The 26,590-nt window shown below is 45.8% G+C and overlaps 1 protein-coding gene across 9 annotated transcripts in view; it reads left to right on the top strand.

Moving 5' to 3' along the window:
• Positions 1-26,590, top strand: part of BCL11B (BCL11 transcription factor B) — a 98,424-nt gene that overhangs the window by 8,957 nt on the left and 62,877 nt on the right. For 6 of the 9 annotated variants that reach the window (XM_083836528.1, XM_083836534.1, XM_083836531.1 and 3 more), the window contains exon 2: positions 7,370-7,735. In XM_083836528.1, the coding sequence (XP_083692654.1) occupies positions 7,370-7,735 (366 nt within the window). Of the gene's footprint in view, positions 1-7,366; positions 7,736-26,590 lie in introns of all 9 variants that reach the window. The other 3 variants (XM_083836533.1, XM_083836527.1, XM_083836530.1) reach the window with 1 other exon arrangement.

The raw sequence follows: 26,590 nt of genomic DNA, 5'->3' as shown, positions 1-26,590 counted from the left end.
CGATTGCTGCTTTGTTTCCATTCCACGACTGCTAACTTTTGCTAAGAGGAACAAGAACCCCCCTCTCCTCCTCCCTGGTGCCTTTGCCCCCGGCGCACGCACACGCACATGCACGCACACGCTCCCCTTCCTCCCTCTGTCTCCCACTCATCCCACTGGCCAAGGCTGAAGCCCATCAGCAAAGTCTCCCCGTGGAGCCACGCTGTACCAAAATGGCTCTCCGCCTCCTTGCCCGAGCATTTCCTCCTCTTGGTTGCTGTTCAGTGGGGCAGTGGTTTCTTCAGGGCTGCTCCACGCACCGCCTTGCAGATGTCGGTAACATTTGGTCTTGGTAGCCTCAAGAGAAAGCGTGTGGAAAAATAAACGGTGGCTGGGCTTACCGCCTGCTTTAAAGTTAGTGATGCCGTAAAAGCACTTGGTGAAGTATCAGCATTGGCTGTAGATAGATTTATATATATGTGTCTTTCTAATGAGGGAGGGAAAAGGCATCAATAACAGTGCACATTGATAAATGTGTGATTCATTCAGCTGCTCCTACTATAGCACCTTCCTCTTTTGTGTTTATTTACTTTCTTAAATTGTATCTGGGCAGGCTGCACACCATTCCTCTGCACCCACGGTTGCAAGCCTCAAAGGCAGTTGTGTGTTCAGCTCCTGAACATCAGTTAAATTTGCCCACTGCTCTAGCTCCTGAAAAGCTGTTGCCTGCTCGATACTGTAGACCTTTGCTGAAGCTTTAAGTAGCAGCTTTTTTTTTTTTTCCTTTCTTTTTTTTTTTTTTTCTTCTCAAGGAATATATAAAAAATGCCTAAAGCAGGCTATTCGAAAACAAATTAAAGCAGAGGGACACACTTCATGCGTTTCAGGCACGCGCCAGTAGAAGGGGGTTAGAAGAATATCATCATTTTACTGGCAAAAGTGACACCAGATCGGGGATTTGATTAATGGTACAGCATTCACAGGGACTTAGTTCTGTATTTTTGACATATGCAAGTCTTTTGTGTAGTTGCCTCGGTGCAAGAAATTCCTTTTTTTTTTTTTTTTTTTTTCCTGGAGCAGCTGATAATTTGTGTGTGTGCTGGATATGCCCAAGGTACTTTCCAAAGACTAAGCACTAGACAGCACAGTATAAAAAAGGAATCCAAAGTTAAGGGAAAGGAAAAAAACACTGGTTTACTTAACTTTTTTATGACCCCTTTTACTAAGCCACTGGAATAAGCCATAAATTCGCTGAATGTTATAATGAATATGCTTCAATGAAAGCAAAAAAAAGGCTTAAGAAAATTGTATATGAGCAACAGAGTTCCATACACAATTGAGGAGCAGTCTCTTTTGAGACCGATATTTATAAAAAAGAACAGAGTTGTCGTGTGTTTAATATGCGTTCAAAACTAATTACTTAATTTTGATCATGCCTTTTAAATCTTTGGGTAAGAATCCGTGCTTCAAATCTCCTTTTCTAAGCCAGTTAAAAGCCTGTACCAAAATACCGCTCCTTCTGCTTTTGTGGCACCGAGCGCTCTTTTCTCTCCTTGGTTGTCGTTTAGTTTTAAATAAAACAAATCTATTCACTTGGGAACAAAGCATGCTTTTATATCCCATCATCACATTCCATTTTATCTGCGGAGATTTACAGCTTCTGCAGTCTATAGAAGAGCCTATGCATTTTACGCTCTCAAAAGCAGTAAATATTTTTTTATGAACGTACAGTTTACTTAAGGGGAGACACGCCACTCCCTTCTTTAACACTGTGCATAGTTCCTGGTGAAATAACATCTGACGAGCGCTTGAGATCCAAGCAGATCCTTGGATATTCTTGGCTTTTGTTCCGTTTGGGTTCTGCGGGGTTGCCGTGCCGTTTCCCTCCTTGTTTTTCCCAGCCCCCGAGGTCCTGCCCGGCTCTTTACGCCCGCGGCCGGGCTTGCTCCGTCTCATGTGCGGCCGGGGGTTTGTGCTGCTTTCTGAGAGCCTCGGGGCACTTCTGCGGGAGGCGGCCGAGCTGGGCGCTGCGGGGGGTGCCCCGCACCTCGCCGCCGTGCGGGGTTTGCGGGACGTCCCCCTTTGTCCCCCCCAAGCCGCTGGGAGCCTGCCGCGGGCAGGTGCCCCCCGGCCACCCCTCGCCGCGCTGCGCTGCGCTCTGGCACGGCACGGCTCCCCGGCACGGCACGGCTCCCCGGCACGGCACGGCTCCGCGGGACGGCACGGCTCCCCGGCACGGCTCCCCGGCACGGCTCGGCACGGCTCGGCACGGCACAGACCCGCCGCTCCTCGAGGCGCCTTTTGTGCGCTTCGCGTTGCGCCCTGAGACGCACTTGAAAAGTAGCGCAGAGCTGCCGGCCCGTGCGTTTCTGGGGCTTCCCCATCACGTCGCCTCTCTCGGTCAACTCTGCCTCACACGTTATTTACTTATTTATTTATTTGTTAAGCACTCTATCAGTAATTGCTGCTCAGTCCTCAGAACAATTAAAAATGGATGGCAGACAAGCGGTGCCTCGGACCGCCGAGCGCGATGCTGATGCAACGTGCGGGCGTAAACTAAACCCTGTACCTTGCGGCTGCAGGGGGGAACTGGGAGCAGGTTATTGATAAACTTCGAGGGTGAGGAGCTGCAGTGCCTGCTCTGAGTGGCCATGGGCTTTGCGCAGCAAGGATCCTGACACCGATCGCTGCGATAACCCAGCTCGAGCGCACGCGATCCAAGCCATTTCTGCTAAGTGTGTTGACGTTACAGTAAATGTGACATGTGGGTGTTGATGGAAGGGACATCGTTTTCAGGCCTGCTTTGGGCAACACCCTAAAAAGCATGTCACTTATTTGTGCTTGCTCCTGAACTGGGCTGAGCTCCTGGCTGTGCCTCCAAGGCAGTGGTGGCTGTGCGCTGGGAGCAGGGCCGGGCCCCTCATGCCAGGGCATGCGGGAGAGTGGCTTCCCTGGTTGGGGTGTGACAATTTGTGCAGCCCCAGCTTGTCCCGGGGGGTACCCTGGGCTCAGCATGGGCTGGGGTGGTAGCACAGCAGGCAGAGCACTTGCAGCGCTTCCCCGAACTCCCCGGTATTGATCTGTGACCCCGCTGCCGAAACAGAAGGCGGTGAGGAAGTTCAGTGCGCAACGCTTCAGTCTCTTGCCAAAGCGCTCCCTCTTCCCCCTTTCTTTGCCTCTCTTTGATACTGTGGGATTGGGAAAATAAGAAAAGAGAATAGGTGGACAACTTTTTGATTCCTTTGCACCTTTCGTTCAGCAGTGTAATAAAAGCACAAGAAAATAAATCACCAGTATCTGGACCCGGCCTCATCCAAAGCCCACAGACAAGCATATACAGTTTTGTCTTTTGAGGCCTTTGAGATGATTTTGAGTAACAGACTTTTCTACTATTAATGGGCATGATTTTGAGACATTTGACAGGCAGAAAGTACTTAGCATGTGCATTTGCTTTAATATTGGTCATAAGAATATTGTTTGCATGGGGCGCGTATGGTGTAATGATGTCACCACGCAGAAAGAGGAGCGCTGGCGGTTTTGCAACAGTGCCTTTGTGAAATTAGGAAAATTGTCCACTGCACTGTAGGCAGCCAGAGAGCTTTGAGATGCTGCTTAGAGTCCAGCCAGCAAGTGTAACACTTGGCAAAGCAAATGATTTAGATTGTCCGGCTGCATTAATTTTATGAAGCCATCGAATGACAGCAGTGTCACTGATGTCCCCATAGATCACCCATCCCCGACTCACTGTGCTCCCTCAGAAGGTGGTGCAGGGCTGTTTTGAGGAGTCTCTGGGTGCAGTGAAAATGCTGGGCACACCTCAACACACCTGGGAGAACCAGGGCATGAGTCCTGGCTGGAAATAGCTTGTTTGCATTTTTTTTCCTTTTTCCCACGTAAGACAGAGGAGATGTTTTCCATTCTCCTTTATCGTGTGGCTTGATTTTTCCTTCTTAAAAAAAAAATAATTAATTTTAGATAAATGCTCGGGAGGAAACACCCTCCTTCCCCCAAACCCAGCTACCAACAAACAGAAATAAAACCACAGAGTTAAATTCAAATAATGTGAAGCGACTCATTTGAAACCCACAGACACAAGTGGAGTCAGAACTTTAGATTGAGACTGGACTAAATTGCCCCATTGGTATTAAAGGACTCCTTAAACAGCATAAGATCCTGGCTGTTGTATTAACCAGGCGTGACCCGATGCGTTATGGGCTGGACTTCCAGGCTTTTTTCTCTATTCCTTTGTGGGTTTTAAATCTCTCCTATAATGTTACTTGAATGTAGGTTTTTAATGGCTTAATTGAGTTGTCAATAAGAAGCCTTTTCTTTCTTTTCCTTTCCTTTTTTTTAATTTTATTTTTATTTTATTCTGTGTTAAAAAAAATGCAAATTGACATGGATAAAATGCATTTGAAGATCTATTCAGTATTTTGTTTTTCATTCTTTTATGTCTATTTTCCATGTCCTGAAAAAGGGATTGTAATATAGCTTCTGCATTGTTGGGTATACGACTGGTCTCGTGCTTGATGATTTATTAAGCTAAAATCAGAAATACAGTCAAGTAAAAAAACCTTTTGAGAGTTTGAAACCCAATTACTACTGATCATGAGGGCTCAGCGTACCAAGAAAACGAAAAGCTGATTTTCGGTAATGTGGCGACTGCCAAAATATGAAGGAATACCAGATGTTATTTTAAAAAAGTGCCATTGCAGAGTCCTTGGAAAGAGAGAGTGAGAGAGTGTAAGTGAATAGGCATATGTGGATTTAACTAATATTCAAATGAACTGTAGAGCTGAAAGGAAAGAATTCTCAACAGTTTAGCTGCTAAAACCTCCTTCATGTTTCCAGAGATGCATGGTCAGGACCCTTATCAAATGCAGCACTTTTGCTACGTTTTCTGAAGAGCACAATTTAAATCACAGGGAAAGAAAAAAAAATCCTCACATCAAAAAAGATAATAAAGTTGAGATCTGTGCTTTTCTTTTTATTTGTTACATATATGCCAAAATTCAGCCTTTGTAATTTGAGAGACAGACTTTAATCTGAAAGCTTTACAGGATTGTTACGTGAAACTCGTAACAAGCATTTTCCCCCTCTGCCACCTTTTCTTCTTACAACCCTTGGTTCAGTTCCTGTTTTCATGTTGTCTTTTCCAGCTCTTTGTCCCATCTCCCATGTGTGTATGTGCGTGTGTGTATGTCCCTGTGTGTGTGTTTTTTTTTTTTTAATATTTTGACACTCTGCTCCCCCTTAGTAGGAATTCCTCCTAGAAATAGTGCGCACGCTTCTAAAGGACCCTTTTCACAGTCCTTTTCTTTTGGCTCTAAAATGATGTATATGTAATTGGTAATTAAAGGTGCAAGCTCTCTTCAATATAAACAATATTGCTCAATGTTAGATCATTAAAGGGAACCGCAGCACTAAATAATTACCTTTTGCATTGTGACACACTCTTCACAGACATCCGCTCTCTTCCCGGCAGTCCCTGTTCAGCGCGGGGTTATGGTTGCGTTTTCACTGAGGCAAGGAGGCATCTTTTCATAATATAAATTGGTGAATTAATTACATAGTATTGTCTTCAAACTCCTTTTAAACTTAGATTAAGGGGAAAAAAGTAATTACTGGTTTTCAGAACTAGTATTATGCTGTGTATTTGGTAACCTTGGGGTGAGTTAGGAAACCAAAGCCTTTCTGTGCCCATCGTCTGCTCCAGCGGGATGGGTCGTGCTTGGGCACTTCTCTAGGGTCTCAGTCCTCTTCCTGCTGCTGCTGGTGCTGCTGCTTTCTATTTTGCTGTTAGAGAGCTCTGATGCAACTTGTAATACAGCTGGTAGATACACTAATCAATTATTTATTCTGGAAGAGGAAAACGGGGACGATTCTTTTTCTAAACTGTCTTTTTCAAGGCTCAACCAGTTTTTGCTGCCAAGTAATACATTTCGCCTTGTAGCTCTTGTTCCTTTTCTATGTTTTGTGTGTGTGTGTGTTGTGTTTTGTTTTTCAATTTGCTGAAGAACGGGACAAAACTCCTTTTGATTTCGGCCAGGAGGAGAATCCAGATCTGGATTATGACATCTGTTTATCTCAGTCTCACTTCTCTGAGATAGTTGTGTAACTCGCTTTCCCTAGGAAAACCATAAGCAATCCGCTCAGGCCAGTAAAGAACATTTCTCCTACTATTCCTTTAATCCTGATTCGATTAGAGGTCTCACTCCCTGATTTACATACTCTTAGTTCCTCTGTTTTGTTCAGCCCAAATCCTATAGTCCTTGCAGAGGCAAAACAGCCTTAGGCAAAAGTCAGTGGAGATTTTGCCCAAGTAAAGACCAAGGTTTGTATGATTTGGCAGTTACACAGCAGAACAAGAGAAAATAAAACAAAATCCAAATTTTGCCCCAGAAATGGATTGTGATCCACAATTATTTTATAATGTAACAATTACCTTCAAAATACCCATTAAAAATGCACTGTGTTTTATTAACTGTGACACGAGAAATTATTTATTCCTTAGAAACTGATTCAGGTCACTCAGAAACGCTTTCAGTGTTTTGGGGCTAATGGTATAAAGTCCATCCGGTCCATGGGCACGATTTATACAAAAAACTTTTATTAACCTATATAGCAACTGCACAGGTATTTGGCATCAGGAAAATGAGTGGAAGATTTCGGGCTCAGCCAATATTCCTGTACGTTAAATAAATGCCTTACTCTCTTTCCTACTGTACTCACTTTTGAACCCCCTCAGCTTCTCATGAGACCACATCCTTCTTACCTTACTCTGCTGTATCTTGTACTGATGGGAGGACATTTAACCTGGTTGCTGGTATCTTTGTAAAGGGAAAGGGTGGTGGCACTAATTTTGTGTGCCACAAGAGCCTGATCCTGCTTGTTCAGGGCACTTGAGCACTTCCCTCCCTGCTTTTCCCCTCTCACTGAAATCAAAGGAGAGATTTAGGTGCATAAGATTTGCTGGATAGGACCTTGGCCAGATGGCTGGGAGATGCAGTGGGAATGAGAAGGTGGGATAAAAAGAGAGAAACTGTTTCAGAAAGTGACTCGGGGCTTGAACGTTTGCAAAATGGCTCTTTGCTGATCTCCTTGCAGTGCTGGCAGCAGTGGGAAGGAGCTGTCAGGAAAGCTATGCCAGGTCAGCCTTTCCATTTTGTTTCAGGCAGGCTTGGTTGCAAAATATATTGAAATCATTCTGGGAGAGTGGAAAAGCTGAAAAATGAAAGAAAGATCTAATCAGGCTTGGCTTCTTTTGGGTGCGGGGGGAGGCTGGGCCTCTTGTGATGCATCCTTCAGAGTCTGTGAACATTCAAAGCAATCTCTTTCTCTTCTCCCCTCATCCCTTTCCTCCCTCTTTCTCCTTGTCCATGTAAAGCAGAGGCTGACCATGTGGAACCGGCACTCGCCGACGAGGATGAGAGCCTGGCAATAGCAGAGCCGGGTGGCATCAGCATCGCCGCAGGCGGGACAGACCCCGACTTGTTAACCTGTGGACAGTGTCAGATGAACTTCCCGCTGGGAGACATCTTGGTTTTTATAGAGCACAAGAGAAAACAGTGCAATGGCACTGGTGGTGCCTGCTATGAAAAGAGCATGGATAAGAGCAGCCCTCCCCCCTCCTCACGCGCCGAGCTCAGGAAAGTGTCAGAGCCAGTGGAAATCGGGATCCAAGTCACACCCGATGAAGAAGACCGTCTTCTCACGCCTACAAAAGGAATTTGCCCCAAGCAGGAGAACATTGCAGGTACAGCATGTTTTACACTCAATCAACTGCCTAGGTAATCTTTTAACGAGAGCCCTCCAGAAAGTGCCATGAAACGGAGGCTTCAGTCACAGGTCTTTATAGGAGCCATCAGCCTGGAGGGCCCTCACAGCTACGGGGGAGAGGGGGGGGCAAAGAGGGGGGGATGCTCAGCAGGGCTGCCCACCCCTTGTCTGGTTGAGCACAGCTCTCTGTGCAGGGCCAGCTCTCTGAGACTGGGGACTCTCGATCCCCTGGGAGAGCCAAGGGGCAGTGTGTACACATAAGAAAAAGCAGAAGTTTTTGGGCAGAGAAGCCATTTCAGGAGCGTCCTTAAGCAGGTAGCAGTGGTGGAGGACTCTGGTGAGATGCTCAGTTCAGTCCAGTTCAGATACACTTCATAACACGCAGACCCACTGGGAAGGATAAAATCCTGACCCCACTGAATTCAGTGGCAAAATCCACTTCCACTGACTTCAACTGGGGTAGATTTCAGCTTCCTGACCTGAATTACTGACTGTGTTGCCTGTCCTGGGTCTCTGCAGAAGGCTGGAGTTGGGTGGGGGACACCTCCATTCACACACACACTCAAAATGAGCTTTTGAAAGAGGTGAGAAGCACAAGCTGGCCCAGATGAGCAGATAGCAGGCATTTCTTTTTCCTAACCCCCTCAGACGTGGTGCAGTTAACATTTACTCAGCAGACCCCCCCAGCTCAGTGGTGGGCAGGCAAGCACTGGCATCCACTTGGGTGAGCTGCTGTGAAATGGCTTCTGCAGAGCGCGCGGCGTGGGGCAGCTTCCGGCGCGCAGGGCGTTTCTTCTCTCTGCAGTGCAGCGCATGCTGCTCACCATGGTGAAAGGAAGGGCTGTGCTCCCTGCTAGTCAGTGTTTTTTTCATGTTACACAGCAGGATCTTCCCTCAAACTGGCCTTTATGTTCAAATCGACTGCATGCCGTACAGAAGACCAGTGGCAAGTTGTCATTGCTGCCACTAGATGATTTCTCTAGGAATCGTCCTACAGGATTAGATCTGACAGTCCACAATCCTGTCTGTAGTAGAGGTGTTCCCATGAGGGAATTCCCAGAAGACTGGTACTAGGCTCCTATCTTTACAATTAAAACTTTAGAGTTTCCCCGTTTTATCACTGGAGGTGTCTGAGTCTCTCCCCAGCACCTTTGGTGGGCTTGGCCATCATATAAATGAAGATGCAGGCTTTGAACTGCTGAAGTCTTCAGATCTCCTTCAGACCTTTAAGACAGGGCATATGCCACCCATTGACTACCTTGTTTTTCAGGAATTCGTAAGGGTGCAGTCACCATCTTGACATGGGGCAGCTGGTGGCTTTGTGGGGCGACAGCAGTGACAGCTGCTGTTGTAGCATTGTAAGCATCCCCACTGTAAGACCTGACCCCGTTCTTACCCTATGCTTTTGAAGCTCTGAATTCGTTTCCTGGCAGAGATGACTCCTTCATGGTGTAACAGCTTTCTGATGGCTAGGTTTGATGGGAGCAGAAGAGAAGTGTTCAAGAGCTTCTCTTCCTGTCTGCTGAAGGCCTCCTGAATGGTGCTGAGCACTCTCAACAGCTGCTGATCTCTGTGCAAGCTGACGGTGCTCAGCCGCTTGCAGAGGGTGCCCAGTGTTTTGTGAGGTTACTCCAGGAGACCTATGCTGCAGCTGTACTCCAGATCTCCTCTCTTACCAATCTATGCCCAAGATCAGTCCATAATGAAGTACTTCAATGGCTACATTCAGCTCAGAGGGTGCTGTCCCATCCCAGCTTCTGGGGGTCAGCATCGATATAACCAGTGCTTTTGCCATACAGAAAATCTGCTGGGGGAGAGGGTGAAGGTTATATTCATATGTGGAAAAGGCATAAAAAAAATTAAAAGCCAATCTGGAGCACCTAATCTCTTTCAGACTAAACTGAATATCAAATGAAAATATGTAGGAAAGATTTTGCATTGAGAAAAATAAAAGGGTTTATCATTTGATTGGCATTTTCTCAACAGTGCACAGAGATAGGGACATCCACTAAATAGTGCAGTAATAATGCTTTCTCAATTAGGAACCCAGCTCTGAGATAAAAAGGTGCAGTGTCCTTCCATATTTTTTTTTTAATAGCAGCGGATAGTTTTCAATAGTAGGATAAAAGCCTCACATTACAGCCATGGAGGGTAGCCATGAAAAACCCACAGAAGTCATTCACTGGAAAGGCTTTAGTGGGATATACCAAACCCCTTATTTATATTTCAATAGAAAGGCTTTCTGCATTAGCCAAGAAAATCAGAATCTGCATTTAACATTAAAGGTATTTCCCAGTGAGCGGCTGTAGAGCATTGTTGTTAGATTTGTTAAAAAAAGAGACTAAATACGATTTCATAAAAGGGAAACTTAATCTCTAAGGCAGCTTTCTCCCACCCCGCCACCCCCTCCCTTTATTTTTTTATTTTTTTGGTAATAATGCAACAGCCTACAGTATTTTTACTTTATATGTGACGAAAGATATTCTTAGCCTTTCTGTACTGCGACAGGAAGAATGAATTTCTTTATTCCACCAAGAAATATGTAAAATAATCCCTTAGAAGTATGGGGAGATATGTTTGTTCAAAGCATTTAAAATGTTATTTTAATCAAAGGCACAAAACACTCTACATGCTGTGTCAGCTAAAGGAGACCATTACATTTTAACAGCAAATCATGCTCTTTTTCCCCCTCCTAGCCAAGCCCCCCCTCTTTGAAAATAACTTTTTTTTTTTTTAATTATTAAATAAAAAGGCAAAAAAGATTAAAGAATGAAAAAACTTCAGTGGCTCAAATGTATAAAGTAATTTAATATGGTGGAAGCATTAATTATTTTAGCGTAATTGAATTCTGAGGACTGCAGTAGTTGCATTTTTGTAGACAAGCTCTGTTTATTATTTCTTTGTGTAGATTAACAGTAAAGGAAACATAGATAACTTTCAGTTATTTATTGTAAAATAAATGTGTCAATTCATGTGTAAAGCAAGCTGTTCAAAGATAATTGAGTCTTTATATTTGAAGAGGGAAACCAGAAATCACCCACTCGCCACTCCAGCTCCCTGAAATATGCTGCCACCGCTGCTGCCCTCAAATAGGTTTCAGCTACTCTCCTTGATCTTGTGTTATTTTTGTAGACCTTCTTATTTGGTCGAAATGATTTGTGCGGCCTTCTGCTGCGTGACTAAGCCGCGAAACATTACAGCTTCCCAGAGCTGAGCGTAGCGAGGGTACATCAGGCGCTGAGCTCGGCTCTACGCCTTGCACCTTTCTCCCCTCTGGGCATGAGGGTGCTTCATGTGGTGTGTTGGGATGCAGCGCCTCACCGAGAATTAACCTCGATGCAGAGTGCTCTGGAGTTGTGAGGTCTTTCCTTCTCTCTTTCTTTTTGCTTTTCTTTATTGGGAACTCTCCTTGCCCTGGTCACTGAACCCCTCCTGACCACATAACAGACCTTCTGCCGCTTAGAGGGAGGCAGGTAGAGCTCTGGAATCTACAAGAATTTGCATGCATGCAATGCAAATCTCCAACTGACATTTCTAGATTTCAGTAGAGACAAAGCAACTTTATCTCCACAATCAGCTTTTAAAGACCTTCTGATAATGAACTCTGTAATCTTTCCCGGACTTGTAACTTGCAAATCCAAGCTTTTCAAGGCGCTTTCATTTAGTTACCACTGTCCGTAAGGTATGTGGTAACATGTTAGCTGCCACTTGTGAGGACGTGACTTGCTTAGGAGCAGTTTGTCCTGTAAAGGCTTTTTTTTTTTTTTTTTTTTTCAAATTGGCTGACCTGTTTGAAAAACAGTTCTGCCTCTCATACAGAGGGTGTGATAGTATCAAGCAGATGTACCAGATTGTTGCAGAGCAAAACAAAGCAAGGCCAATGAATTAGCTAGGAGTTATCAGCCACTGCTTCTTTCATTTCACCAGTGGCAGGTATTCTGAAAAATTTTGACCACAGATGTATTTTGTACCTCTTTTTAGCTTTCGTATTCGTGAGATCTTGTGTGTGACCAGGTGACCAGTCCTTGCTAAAGAAGGACCTGGAGAGGTGCCTTCTGCTGTCCTTTGACTGTTGGTATCTCCTGCCTTCCTCTCAGCCCTGCTTGGCTTGCTGGCTGCCAGGTTTTTTCTTCAGTTAGGCTCTGTGAAATGGGGTAGATTAAAGAAAAAGTACCAATTGTCTTGTTTTTAACATTGGATAGTTTCAGTGAACTTTGGCAGAATGTATAGGAGCAGCTAAACTGTCAGAGCAGGGGGCCTCCTCTAGGCAGGAACCACTTCTACCAGACCTTCTCCCTTTTCTGTGCTTTGGGCAGCGTACCCTCACAGACACATAATGACACCAGCAGCAGAAGTTCATTAAGAGAGAGCAGTTAATTTCTGCAAAGACGGTGCATGGAAAGGGAAGGGGGTTGATTTGAATTCCTCATTCATCCCGCCAATGCTGGGCTCCATGCATTATGTACTTGAACTAGATGTGCATCATGAAAAAAGGCTCCCTGTCAGAGGCAGGATTTAACTGCAACCCCTGCTCCATGAATGTTCATTTCAGGCTTTTGAATGGTAAAACTGCCAGTGAGAGAAACTAAATAACTTGCATGTGCTGGAAGCCAGAGATAAACACCGCTGCAGGTTGCCATGAAATAGGCTATTTGATATATTTAGAATTGTTATTTTTCTCTAAATTAAGATTAGTTAAATCCATGTGTGTTGTGTGAGTGATTGTTAACTCAATGGCATGGATTATCCTTTTTTCAAATCATGACAGCTAATTATTATTGCTGTCTACCCTGAGACATTCACTTACAATGTACCATTATGGACCCGTGCACCCATATTAACTATAGGATTCAGACAGCCATCGTGATGCCTTCACATGCGAGGGAAGGAAGCCACAAACTGAAAGAAACCCGAGGCTGATGGTGGCCATGTTGGGCAGGTTGGCAAGAAGTGTCTTGAGCATCACAGAACATGGGGCCATCATCTGGGCTCTGCTCCCCTTCCCAGGGCTGCTGTGGAACTGGGTTCTGCCTCCAGCACCTCTCCAGACTGGTGGGTCCAGCAGGAGTGCCCTGTCAAAGCCATGCTAGGAAAAATGCCATGCAGGGAAGACGAGGCTTCCAGAAGTGTGTGGTAACAGTGCCTGAGAAACCTAGGCTGCAGCTGAAATCCCCTTTGCAAGGCTTTTCCAGGCTTGTTCCTTCCCTTGTGCCTGCCAGGCGTTCCCTGGTGGCAGAGGAGTTACCTGGCCTCCTCCTCCTCCTCCACTGCCGCTGCTCTATCAGGTGTTTAGCAACGTGTTTTGCTAATTGGTGCCTCTGAGCAGCACAGGGGACGCTGCGGGGTGGGGGGTGTGTGAAGGCGTAAGCCGCAGTAGGGCTCGTGGTGGGTTAATGAGCAAGCCTCCTGCCCGCGGGGACCTCGGCTGAGGTCCTGCCTTGGGTGGCAGGGAGGAAAACAAGCCGGGTGATCTCACCCACAGCCCTGCTCGAGCCAGGGGCATGTCAGGGGAGCCTGGCTTTCCTCCGGGGCCCCCATGCCCAGGTGCAGGCCTGATGGCGCTGGCCGCCCTCCCCCTCGTTCGGCTTCCAGGCGCGTGTTTGAAGCATGACGAGGGGCCGCCAAAATGTTGACGGCTTAAAGTTGTCAGGCTGCTGGTGAAGCCAGGGTGGGGACCGGCATGAGGCCTTCCCTTGGCACCGGCACCGAGGCGGCAGCCAGCCTGAGGGGCCCTGTCAGCCACGGGCGTGTGTGTGTGGTGGGGCGGGGAGCAGAGGCTCTCTGGGGGGACATGATCCCCTGTGGGGGATCCTCTAGGGGCACCCAGCTTGGCAGCCCCTGTCCCCGGTGTTTCCCCCAGACAGCACTGGGCTGGTGGGGAGGGACAGCCAGGGCAGGATGGGAGGAAAGAAGGGGAAAGGGAAATATCGCTGGAGGCAGCACGGCAGCCTGCGTGGGGACATGCCAGCACCACTGGCTGCATGCGTGTCCCCGTAAGGCTCTCACCTCACAGGCAGTACTGTGAAGGGGGGAACTGCCCCATCACAGCCCCTCTGGATCAGGGACGTGGCTGCCTGGCACTGCATGGCATCTCCTGCACAGGCATCGGTGAGCAGGGCGCTAATCTGGGGAATAGTTAAAGGTGAGAAATCTGCTTATTACGAAACCCTTTCTTCCCCTTGCTTGAACTCCACCGCGCCCATGTGGCACCGCTCCAGCGCCGTCTTCTCATCTTCTCAGCCGCAGTTGCTCAGTGGCCCCTGGGGCCACCGGCTGCTCTCCTTGACGTTTGTCACTGCGGTGCCACCAGCCATGCCCTGCCTGGGGTCCAGACCCGCCAGGCACTGGGGCTGGCAGAGGCTTTCCTGGCATTTGTGATAGTCAAGTGTGAAATTAATCACACCGAGCTTTAAAAACAGACTGAGAAAAAGCGTTGAGGAATATTATGCCCTCAGTTCTCCCTGCCAGTTTTTGTTTTGTTTCACTCCTTTCGCCATCCTGTTTTTCAAAGTTATTGTCTGCTTTCTGTGCACGGTTAGGTGAGCTCCCACGAGCAGGGACGGCGAGTAACGGTGCAGGAAGAGAGTGGCTGCCCACAAGAGTCCGACCGGCACCACTCCACCCTGGTTTCACCTGGATTAACTGCCCTGAAACTGGTGGTGCGATATCTTCTGATTTGGTGGAAAGTCTCTGCATTTATTCAGAGGTAGAGCCCAGTCAAAATGTCACCCAATAAAGTGTCTTTTTGTTTTTATTTGGGACTTCTTGTGAAATTACTTGGGCCACGTGTGGGAGACCAGAAACCATGTGTATATCTTTGATTATTATTAGTATGGAAAGATTGGTAGATTTTTAGAAAACACAAATGGTAAATGATGAAATGGCACTGGTCAGCCAGTCATTAGTCATTTTTCCTGACAATTTTGCCAAGAACTGTTAGAAGCAAAGAAAAAGTAGTGCCTAATAATCATATAGACCGCTTTGGCATTTGTTTTGATTTGACTAATAATAATAGGCTTATGTGCTCAGTGGTGTATTGACTGCAAGAAAGGAGCTTGCATGATTTTTCAGGGGAATTTGCAGTGAAACCTAGCAAAAGAAAGGCAGTTGCATGGAAGTACTGTAAAACAGAAAAGCTCCTGTATAGATACAAAAAGTTGCTGGTACTCTCCTGTGGTGAATAAACACATACAGGCACAGAAATGGTTCCTTTGCTTCAGCAGGACAGAAGTGCTGCTATAGCATGAGGTAGCCTCCCTTCGTGCCTTTTCCATAGATTGTTTTTCCTTCTCAGCCCATGTTTGAACTGCACTGCCTATACACACAGTGACCAAATCAGCTGTAACATAAAGGCTGAACCTTTCTTTTTTTCTTTTCCTTTTTTTTTTTCTTAGAGTGAAACATTTTTCTATTGTACGAGGAGAAAAAAAAACCTGTGAAGTAATCATACTTTTTGTACAAGAAAGGCTTGGATTTCTGTGTCGTGTCATATAACTTGAGAGGGCATACAGATTTGGGTCTGAGTTTCAGCTCTGGCTTCCGTGGCCAAGTAGGAAGATGGGAGTGTAGAGGGTGAGAAACAGAAGAGAGAGGCCAGGTATAGGAATAAAACTGCATTTCTCAGTGGACAACACTAGAAGTCTGGAGAAACTGGGTAGCTCTGGGCTGAGGAGACGAGTGCGTTCGCTCCAGCAAGAGCATCGTTTTCAGCATGGCTCCTTCTCCCCGTTCCCTCCCACCCTCCAAATGGTAATTGGTGGGCTGTGCAGTATAAATGTTTTTTTTTTTTTTTTTAAAGTGGGTGGGTGGGGTATCTAGGGATTTGGTGTCTAAGCTCAGGAGTTAAGCCGGAAATCCCAGAGATGTAATGAAAACAAAACGGACTTTTCACTCGCGCTGTGGCATTCTGGCAGTGAGAACGCTTTCGTGAGCCAATGTTTTCATTGTAGGTTTTCTCGAGAGAAGTAGTGGAAACGAATCGTTAACCCCTTAACAGGAATAAATGCGGTTGCTGCAGCAGGGAAAGGAGAGCTTTCTTGGCTCTCAGTTGCCACATTGGAGAGCTTGGGGGTGTGTGTACATTTGTGTGTAGTGGGGAAGGTGGGGTAGATACCGCTTGTAAGAAGTTTAATAATCTTAATGGCAGATGTGAAGTGGTTACTTAGTGGTTGTTGTTTTTTCCTCTTTGCATGTATGCCTTTGCAGAAAGATTCAAGCACGATCAGCACAAACCACCGTTAAGCCCAACAGCTCTTAAACTCGCTCCTGCTTGCTCCTCTGTTCTGGCATTTGGTAGTGTATTTCTTGAGCGAGACAGGGGGGACACTGCTTGCTGGTCCCTCAGCAGGGTCATAAAAACTGCAGATGGAAAAGACCTACCAAGTAGCAGATTCCAGCTTTCTTGGAAAGTGGAAGCACAGGATGTGTGTGTGTCACAGGCGCGTTACGTATATAGCTTTAAACGTCCAGCAGCTTGGACGGCATTCAGCATTACAGCAGTAAGCCCCTTCATTAAAAATAAGGGAGTTTGGGGAGGAAGGGAGGTGGGAGTGATTAATCTAATTTAACTTAACAGCCACTTTTGGTGAAGGGATTGTGTATCCCTGTCTTCCATGCTCTGATTAGGCTGCATTTTATTTCGATATTTTATTTCACCTTTTGATCATGGCTGGCACTTACCATATTTCTCTCTCCACTCTCTCATTAGGGTATTTTATCTGCACGTATTTTTGCAAGCAGCATATAGCATCAGCCCCCCGCTCTAAAGCTAAAGAGCATCTCATCTACCCTTAGCATCTCGGAAGAGCAATTAAAATCATTATACACCTTCCTCCCGCTGCCCTAGATCCTCCGGTCCAGCTCCTGCATGCAGGTTCTGGGACTCTTGGTGCTATGCAGACTTTGGACGTAATTGCATAGCTACGGCAAGGGGCTGTGTCTCTGCAGCTGACCTTGCTCAGCTCGTCTGGCCTCTGAGTAGATGTTTGCCTTCTTTCTTTCCACTTTGACAGCTCCCCCCTCTGTGCTCTATCCCCTCGCTCTGCCCCAGCCCACTCCTTGTCTGCTCATGCTGGGAAAGCACCGCATCGGAAAGGTATTTGTGACTGAAACTGCCTGTGCAATAAGCAGAGGCAGAGCAGAGCGTCGGCTCTCCTGCACTACCCTGTTTGAAGGAGGGGAAAATAAGAAAGGAAAGAGATGCTGCTGAATAAATGATGGCTCTACATTTTTTTATACCACACTGCTTTTGTAACGGTCATTTAAACAAGGTGGAGTGGTGGGGGAGGAGAGAACAAGACAAGACTGCAGACAGGGATTGAACAGCCCTGTTCTTCTTTTAAGACATTTATTATTTTCAGAGTCAAACCTGTAGCCAGCTAATATAACTGTAAAAGTCTCCTTTGAATTATTGGTGAGGTGCTCTGAAGTCTTCTATAATAGCTGATGTACTTGCGTGCAGGCAAGATCCTGATTTGAATTTAGCACCTACTTGTTTTATTTTCTTTATTAAAACAACTCCTGGCTCATTTTTTTGCTTTCAATACCCGCTTTCCGTTTTCCGTTTTCTGGAGTGCCCTGTTACTAGCTCATAAAAAAAAAGTTAGAAACTGAAGGGAAGTTTCCTGAGCAAGAAGGAATTTTTTTTTTTCGGCTTTTTTTTTCTTTTTTTCCCCTATGGCTTGGCCCGGAGCCAACCTGTCTTTCAACAAGTAGAGAGCCATTCCAAGTTGAAATTTATAGAGCAGAGTCCAGGTTCAAGGGCTGAAGCCCGCCAACAGCTCCAGCCTCTTTGTTACTGATTAATTCTGCAAGCAGTTCAGCTGGTTTGCTCACTTCTGCCTCCTCTTCACAGCATCGCATCGCTTCCGAGGCGGCTGCTGCTGCTTCCCCCTCCTCCGCTTTTCAACAGCGATTTCTCCCTTCCCTGTAGAGCACCCCTTCCCAAATTCATTTTAACCCTATGCAATCCAAACTGCACCACATCAGCTTTATGGTAAAATTAAAAAATGCTTTCCCTCTGCTTTTTTTTTTTTTTTTTTTTTTTTTTTTTTTTTTCTTCCCTACAGCTAATTTTAAATGTCTGGAGCTTCCCATTTCACTTCAGCTCATATTAACGATTGCTTCTTGGCATCGTTTGGAACCAAAGTTCTCAGGTTTTAATTAGTTTACTCAAACGCACGCAGCGGGGCAAAATAGTTTCTTTCAGCTTTACCTGCAAAGGATGTTTCCTGTCTCAGTGAGGGGGTTTCCCTCGTGGAGGGATTTGAAAGGCAGAAGTTTTCAAGTGGTCTCAATATGGGGCCCCACAAGAGTGAGTGTGGGAGGTGAGAGGGAGAAACAGCAGGAAGAAAAATGGAGATAATAAAAAAAAAAGAGTTTGGGAAAGTACCTTAAAACGAGGATGGTCCCAATCTTGCAACAAGCTCGATGTCAAATCGTAACCTTATTGGCATCAGTGGGGGTTTTGCCACTGGCTTCAGCGAAGGCAGGATTTCATCCTTCGCCTGCTCCAAGCTGTAGGTATGCAAACAGTCCTCTTGCATTCAGCGGGATTACTGATGTGCAGAAAGTTAAGCATGTCTGTAAGCGTTGGCAGGATTAAGATCTGTGCTGGTATTTTCAGACCAAGTGAAATGCATGTGGGAGGTTTTTAAAGAAGAAAGTGCATGGGAGTTTTAAAAAAGGAGAGTATAGCTGAGCCTGCCATTTTTAAGTGCCTTGGGGAAAAACCTGGGTTGCTATTAAAAATATCGGAGGACTAATGTGTTACTAATTGTGACACAATTAACTTCTTTAAAGTATTCGATTGCAAGTCCCGAGAAAATAAAAAGATGAAGATGAATAGCTAGGAATTCAGGCCTGTGTTTCAGTTCAAACATTTCTCTTTTATTAAGTAGAAAGAAAAGCAAGCCAAGAGGTTCACTTTACTGCGCATCTTGGTTATTCTGCTCCTGGAAGTCTACTTTTAAGTAGGTTATTTAAAGAATTAAAAATGAACAACAACAAAGAAAAGAAGCTCAAACCCAGTAGCTGTCTGAGACCCCTATATGTGGCTTTACCGCAGAGCTCTTAAATTCTTGTTTAAACATTTCTCCAAAGCTGTTACTCAGGAAATAAAAATGTGTGTTGTTTGTCTATAGCAGATTAAAAGTTTACCTTTAATGTGACAGCTTCTCAAATCTAGTGTCGGAAACATGCCTCTATTTTATGGTATTATGAAACAGGTCTGGACCAGAAACAATATATTTAACTAAGAGAGAACGAGATAGAATTTGTGGGTTTCTTTTTTTTTCTCTTTAATGGTTTATAACCAGAGACCTTTTCTGTATCTGTCTGTGAAACTTTTGTGCAAACAAATGGCAAGCACATGTAAGCCAAACTTTGAAATTTAAACAGTTAACCTTAAAAATCTTAAGTTCAGCAAAATTCAACCTTTCTAGGTCTATAGACAACTCTTTGTAGTGATCTGGCAGAAGAATCTAAAGTGTATTTTTTTTTTTCAAAACATTCATAATTTCGGCATTGGAAAACTGAAACGCACACGAGCTCTGAGAAGGCTCTCACATCTGCCTCAGCCTGTGCGCCGATTCCCTGGGGTCTCATTTATAACAATCTAACAAGATAGAATCTGCCTTTGAGTATCAGTAAATATGGCTAAAGATCACAAAACTGTACTCATAATTGTTCAAGACTAAAAGGCAGAATATAGTGTGTGATTAATGTTTATGGTGCAGGGCCTCTTTGTGAAAAGAAGATAAAGCAGTAAACCCCAAAACCTCCTAAAAAAAACCAACAAAAACAAAACAAAACAAAACAAAACAAAAAAAAAAAAACAAGCTCCCACTCCAGCCCCCTTGGACTCCACCGTAGAACGCTTCCTCTTTTTGCAAAGTTCATCATTTCGGAAGATGCGCTTTATTTTTGATTTTGAAGTTGATGGAGGATGCCTGATTGGAGCTGTTTCTTGAAAGAGACGCGTGATGCACTTTCTGTTAGCAGTGCTAGTACACAGGGGCGGAGGACGTGTTAGCTGGCCACCAGCAACACCCAGCTGTCACCCCTCGGGTCACGGGTTTTGACAGTGCATTGCCTTGGGCTGGCTTCAGCCTCAGTGTATCGGTCCTATGGTTGAGGAAAAATGCCCTCAATCCTCACTGCTCCCAATCTAACAATTAATGTCCATCGGAAACAGTTAAGCAGAGGGAAGTTATGGGCGCAGCGGTGTCTGTCAGAGGCCCCTGACAAGGGCACCTGCTTGTGCTGGAAGGACTGGTGAGCTGGATGAGGTCTCCGTTAGTGCTGGAGCTCTGCTCAGGCTGGGGTTTGTTTGGGGCGACGGGCAGCTGGCAGCAGCCTACCCAGGGGGGGAGTTGCACCGGTGTGTGGCTGCCCTCGCTCCCTCCCCTGCGGGAACTCCTATTGTCTTCGCTGTTGGGAGACTTCCCCGCTGTCTGGAAAGGTTTATTTTTTGAGCGATAGCGGGTGGAGAATGCAATACAGATGGATCTGTTTCTCTCTTTCATTAGCTCTTTTAAGATGCTTGTTTAAATGTGTTCACTTCACTTTTCAAATGGTAAATGTCAATGTTTCAAATATCACTGTTAACAAAAAAAGATTAGACTTTGTAAAACCCTAGGCCAGGGCTTCGTTAAAGTGCTGGCCTAGAAATGCCAGAGGTGACTCTGGATGTGCACAGTGGGAGGAGTCGGTGCTAGTTCACATTTGGGGCTAGACCCCTCCAGGGCAGAGCCCAGACCGGGTGCTGCAGGGGCGCCAGCAGGCAGGGCTGCCAGGGGTGAAAATCCCATGCTTTGGGCAACAGGGCTGGGGTACAGAGAGAGAACCTGGAGGGGCACATGTGCACTTGCTCCAGCAGAGTTTGGTTCTTACTGAAGGGAAGAGTGTGGCTGGAGGGGTGAGATGCTAACCTGGGTGTGCCGAGCGCTGTGCTAGCAGAAATGCCAGCCCAGTGTGCTGTTTTGGAAGAACCTTGGCACTTCTAAAATCATGCTCTGATGCTTCTGTTTTGTGCTCTTGCCACCCTCCTGTCCCTGCATTTCCCCCACACGTGGCTGGGTGATGGCAGCGCTGAGCAGAGCCTAGAGCCGGTCTCCTGTAAGCCTGCTTAGGGCAGGGCTGCGTGGCGTGAGGGGCAGAGCACAGGAGACCATCAGCCCTTTCCCTAAACCCGCAATCCCACCTTTGTTCCCGGGAGTGGAGCAAGTCCAGGAATTTTTAGTGCTCATCTGGCTCGTTGATGCCGGTTTTAACCCTCCCATCTCTTTGCCAGCGCCAGCTTTAAACCGCCCACAGGAGATATGCAGATACGCACTCTCATTTCTCAGATGAGGCAGAAAGATGTGAATGGCTTGATTTTCCAAAGTGCCTGGCTGCGGCCGGTGGGGGCTCGGGGGCGCCTGCTGTGCTCAGCACTGCTCTGGATGAGGCCACAAGGGCTACAGTCCAAAATCACAGCAGGGAGCAGGTGATGGCAGCAGGGCTATTGCCACGAGTCTGCCCTCTGGTTCAGCGCTCAAAGCTCTACCCTTTTGTGCGTGCATTGGTATTTTTGAACAAGCCCCAATCCCTCTAGGTCTCGGTGCCTTTAGCAAGTCTCTCCCTTCCCCAGATTCCTTAGCAAAACGGTAGCATTAAACAAACGTGAAATCACAGGCAGGGCACCGGGGAGGGCCAAGATCTCGCCCTTCCCTCTCGTGGCCTGTAAACCGCTGGCGAGGATGGATGGAGGATGGGAGAGTGCCACTTCCAGAGCCTCGGCAGCCTTGCTGCCATGGGCACGGTGCCAGAAGATGGCTTCTGCCTCCTAATTGAATAAGGATCTTCAGGAAATTTCACTTGTGAGCGTGCAATAGGGCTCTGCCTGGCGTGGGGAGAAAGGAGCCCTTGGAGCTGGGTGCCCCAGGGAGCCGTGGCGAGAGCCTGTCCAAGGGGATGGGGAGCGTGGTTGGGTCGGGATCCTCTGCTGTGGGTGCCGACCCCAAGAGGAGTTGGGGCTCCGCACGCCGCATCCCCACAACTCGCTGCCGAGGAAGAGGAGGAGGCGGTGGGGTTAGGGGGATGGAGGAAGAAAAGAAAAGATCTGTGACAAAATCATGCGACACCCACGTAAATATTGTTTGTATGAATTGGGTCCTTCATCTTTTGTTAGCAGCAGCTTGTTAATTAACAGCAGATTAGTGCTGCTTTCTTCTGACACATGAATATATTTTGGGCTAGAAAATACTTGTACTCAATAAAACTGTGTGACTGAACAATTCAGAAAGTACCAGCCGAGCGCCGTAATGGATTCCCTTTTTATCCCCTCCCCCCCCGCCTCCTCCTCCTGCTCTAAATGCAAGCAGATTTCTGCAGTCTAGTGCAGAAGAGACATGTTAAACACAGCTAAATAAATCATGTTTACTCTTGGCGTTCTTGGTAGTGAAAAATCTGTTGGCTGTTTTTACTTCCTTATTTCTCAGCATTTGCTTCCTACCTGTTTTTGAGCGCGTGCCCAGAAATAGTAGTTTTGTCAAGCGAGTGGATTATGCCAACCAGCAGTTCCCTCTGCCAAGGAAGCTGCTGGATCGCAAAACCCGGTGACTTCTTCCGTGCAGTGACACCGAGATTCTCCCCCTTCCCCCTCCCTCCCCACAACGCTAGGATGTAAAATAAAAGTATTAAAATCTGGAGAAGGAGAAAATGTAACTAGATCCTGGCAGTTTAAGAGCCCAGATTAAGGGAAGTTGAACTTCTGCTACAGAAGCCCTCTTTTAAGCTGTTTGTGGAGGTGAAAGCACTGGAGATAGCAATAATAGGAACCAGACATTTTCCCTTTCCCTTTACTATTCCTTGACCCCCCCAAATGGGTGTGGATTTCATTTCAGTGTTTTTTTTTTTTGTTTATTTGTTTTATTTTCTACAGAGAGCCTTTCAGCTGGGAGCAAGAGGTAACTAAACCTTTATTTTAAGCGAGTCGGCTCGCAAGCTGCGCTGCTGCGGGCAGCGGGTGCAGTTGGCTCACGTTCATCAGGTTCCTCTGGTTATTGGAGCCCACGTGGGGCTGAGTTCTTGCCTGAGCGAGGGATGCAGAAGGGGCCTGAGCTCCCTGGATGGTGGTGGGGCTAAAGGGGGACTTGACAAAACCTGTATGTACATTTGTGGCACAGCTGCTCTGGTCAGCAGAGCCGCAGTAGTGGTGGGGAGCACAGCCCAGAAGGTAACTTCGTGCCTGAGCGAGCAGAGGTCATCCTGGACCTTACGAGCTCCTCTTTGACCTCATATGGCAACTTTTTAGCCTGCTCCCATCCTCCTTTCTGCTGTGATCCCAGGTGTCAGGCATCCCAAGTGTGACTGTAACATGGATTGCGAACCTGGTGGACTCTCCCTGTTTGGTTTTAAAATTAGAAAGAAACACCATTGTTTTTCCCTTCAGAGATTTGCATGTATTTACTCTTTGATCACATTGGAAGGGCCTTATCCTGTCTCCAGAGGAGCTTTAGTTCAGCTTTCAGTGGTAGCAGGGATCTGGTCCGTGCTGAATATTAGCATTTTAATGGCTTGCTTAAAACCCCGGTGCTGCTACGCTCGCCAGACTCCCGGTACAAGGGCAGTCCAGCTCTGGGGCTTTGCAAAGCGATGCTGCAGGCTGCGCTGCCTGGTGGAGGAGAGGAAAGGGGAAGGCCCAACTGCCGTGGATTATTAGTATTGTCAATAATAACATGTCTTCAAAGGCCAAATTAATTCCTTCTTCCACTTTAGTAAGTCCAAGAAATGCCGGATCAGTTTCAGAATGGGAAAAAATAAACAGAATCAAAGTTTGTATGTTATGATTGCTGTGAATTTCTGGTGGGAATACTCTGCAACAGAAATGATATTTCCGTAGAGGCTTTGGCTGCCAGTTTGCTTAATTACATTAAATAGTGGTATAAACCTCGGCAGAACATAAACCTCTGTTACAGCCAGTCATTAGAATATTGAATCATAAGGAATAATGATACCAGTGCTAACGTGTTATAACAGCCTTTATTATATTAGCAATTGGAGTGGTATTTAAAAAATAGTTTGTTGTGGTGGTTTAGGTGTGCATGCATATTTTCTCTGATCACCTATTAAGAGATTGGGTTTGAATTTATTACAGGGAAATAGAAGGGTTGCTTAGAGGAAGAACCCCTAGATCACTGCTTGTGATTTTACAATTTGATTCCGCTTGTCCTTAAGGAAGGTTCATAACACTTACTTCGGAAATGCCATCTACATCTAGAAAATTAGGGTTAAAAGGACTACTTTGTTGAAACTAATTACAGGGTAGTTCAATTTTTTAGTTGGTGACATTTCAGAGATTTTGCTTGTAATGCAAGAGGTTATAGAAAGATTTGGTTAGACTGTGATACACAGCAATGAGCTGCTGTTTGAGCATATTGACATTTTCATCAAAAGCAAAACAAAAAACCACTAGCCTTTATTTTATCGGGGTGATACATATGAATTTAATATAACTTCCTCATCCTGACTGTGGATGTTTTAAGGAATTCTTTTGCTTTGCCTTGGTTTGTACACCGTATCTGTTTTGTTCTCATTTATTTTTTGAATACGCTTTCCACGGTAATCAACTTCAGCTTCCATTTCAAGCAGACCTGATAATAAACAGCTTTTTGTGCCTTATACTTTTATCTTATGGAGGAAGATGTTATTCTGTATAAATAAATGGGTGAATTGAGAGTTACAGGATAATCTAGTCTAGAAAAAATACACCCACGAAAAATCCTGTACTGAGAATGGTTCTTCCTTTCTCATAGTTGGCTTTTCTCTTAGCAGTTTTGTGTCATATTGAAAGGAGTCTGGGGTTGTTTTTACCGTACTTGTGTTTTACTTCTCCAGATAGGGTTCGGTTTTCCTGTCTAATTAGTGCTGGCCCAGTTCTATTCAGATTGAAGTCTTTGGGTGAAACTTTTAATTGTGCAGTTTAACAGCAGGATTGGGCGCAGGTTTGCGACATCGGTCTTCATGCAAATGCAATGTCGGTTCTTTCTTGATTATTTCCCTTTTTAACCTTATATAACAGTCTGAATTAGATTCCTTGGTTTCTGGTTTATTTGTCTGCTTTCTTTTGTTAATCAAAACCAAATTGTTTGGTTAATTTTCTAGCATCTTTTCCATGAAGAGAGCATTGTTTATTTACTCAGTTGTGGTCCGTTGTCCAGTAAACTGAGGACTGCAGCTTTACATCCCCAGGGTTCCCCTTGTCTGGTGGACTGTTTTACCATTTTCAGCTGATTTCTCCACTCATTTAATTTGACAGTTTCAGTTATCAAAGTTTGGCCCACTTGTACACGCACGGCAGGAATGTTTTTCCCCTGAAAGATCCAAAACTCAAAGTAACTCTTCATTTTTAAATTTTCTGTTGCTCGTTTTTCCCCCTTACGATTGCTTGCCCTGCTTTGCTTTTTAAGTTTGCCTGGCATTCATGAAATGCTCAGCTGAGTGTGAATGTGCTCAGTGCACAAGGGCAAAATTGCAAATTTTAAATGTGCACTTTAATGGACCCCCCCCCCCCAAACACCGTTAAATTACTTGAAGTGTAATGTATTCGTTTACACTTGACAGGTAGACTATTTTTCACATTGAAATTCAGCATTTATAAAGGTGCCTGCACTTACATTGCTTTTGGCAAGGGCTGAGCCAAAAAAACGAGAGTTGTGATTCCTTCTCAAAGCTAACCGTGTCTGTGTATTAAATTTGTCCATCTGTGCTTTGCAGGGACATTGGCATCACCTGATGGTCCTGCTTTGCATTTCCAGCAGAGAAGCGGTTAATGGTGCTGCCGTTTAATATATTGCTGTTACAGAGTCGTTTTGGTTTCCAGAACATTGAACAAAATCAGGTAGATCTCGTTAGTTGATTTTCACAGACGGGGAAACTGAGGCACGCAGCGGAAGAGTGACTTCACCTGCCTCGCTTTCCCCAAGCTCCCTCCCCTTCCAGGAACTGTTTTTGCTACCAAGCAGCTACAGAGCTGCAAAAGTCTCACTCCTGCCTAACTCCACCACTGATTTTTCTTTTTTTTTTTCTTCTTTTTTTCTGTATTTTTTTTTTTTACCTGCCCGAGGACATCTGGCTGTGGTGCAGCATCTGCAGGTGTGGGCAGGGCTCGGTTCCCTAAGGCCACGGCAGAGGTGAAGGCCAGCAGCCTTACTGGCTCCTGGAGGGCTGTGGCTCTGCCCTGACCACTTCAGTTTTAGCCTCTTGGCCATATGCTTCTGTGGTCAAGCCCTCAGTTTACTGTGGTATTTCTTCCCTTGCTTGCCTCCCTATATTATTTTGCCTGTATAACTGTTCTTTGAAACAGCTCTTTCCATCCACTGAGATCGTTTATTAATTCCAGGGCCTGTTAAATTGCTGTGATGGTCTGTTGGGGTGGTTATATGTTTTAATTATATCAGGAATATTTGCTGGCATGTAGAAACACTCACGGTATAACTGGGACTGAAAACTTTAATCCCCACAAGGATTTTTATGACCATTGAAACTCCTCAGGACTTAATTACAAGAGTTGAGGAAAAAAGTTGGGAAAATTGATGAACTGTTTATTGTCAACCCTTTATTCCTTTTGGAAAACAAACTCCACAGATCAGGGTGATTATTGTTATTTGTTAGTTTATTGCGGTGGCTTCTGGACATTGCAGCTCAGATCAGGGAACCATTGTGTGAGGCACTTGGCAGCCCCGGAGCGAGAGCCAGGCCTGGCTTGGGAAAGTTTTGGGGCTGCAGAGGCCAGCATGCAGAGGGTGGGAAGGGGAAAGTGGAGCTTGGGGTAGGGACGTGGCTTCTGTCC

The sequence above is a fragment of the Anser anser genome (assembly GCF_964211835.1).
Source record: "Anser anser genome assembly, chromosome: 5".
NCBI lineage: Eukaryota > Metazoa > Chordata > Aves > Anseriformes > Anatidae > Anser > Anser anser.
This window is presented reverse-complemented; position numbering and strand designations above follow the sequence as displayed.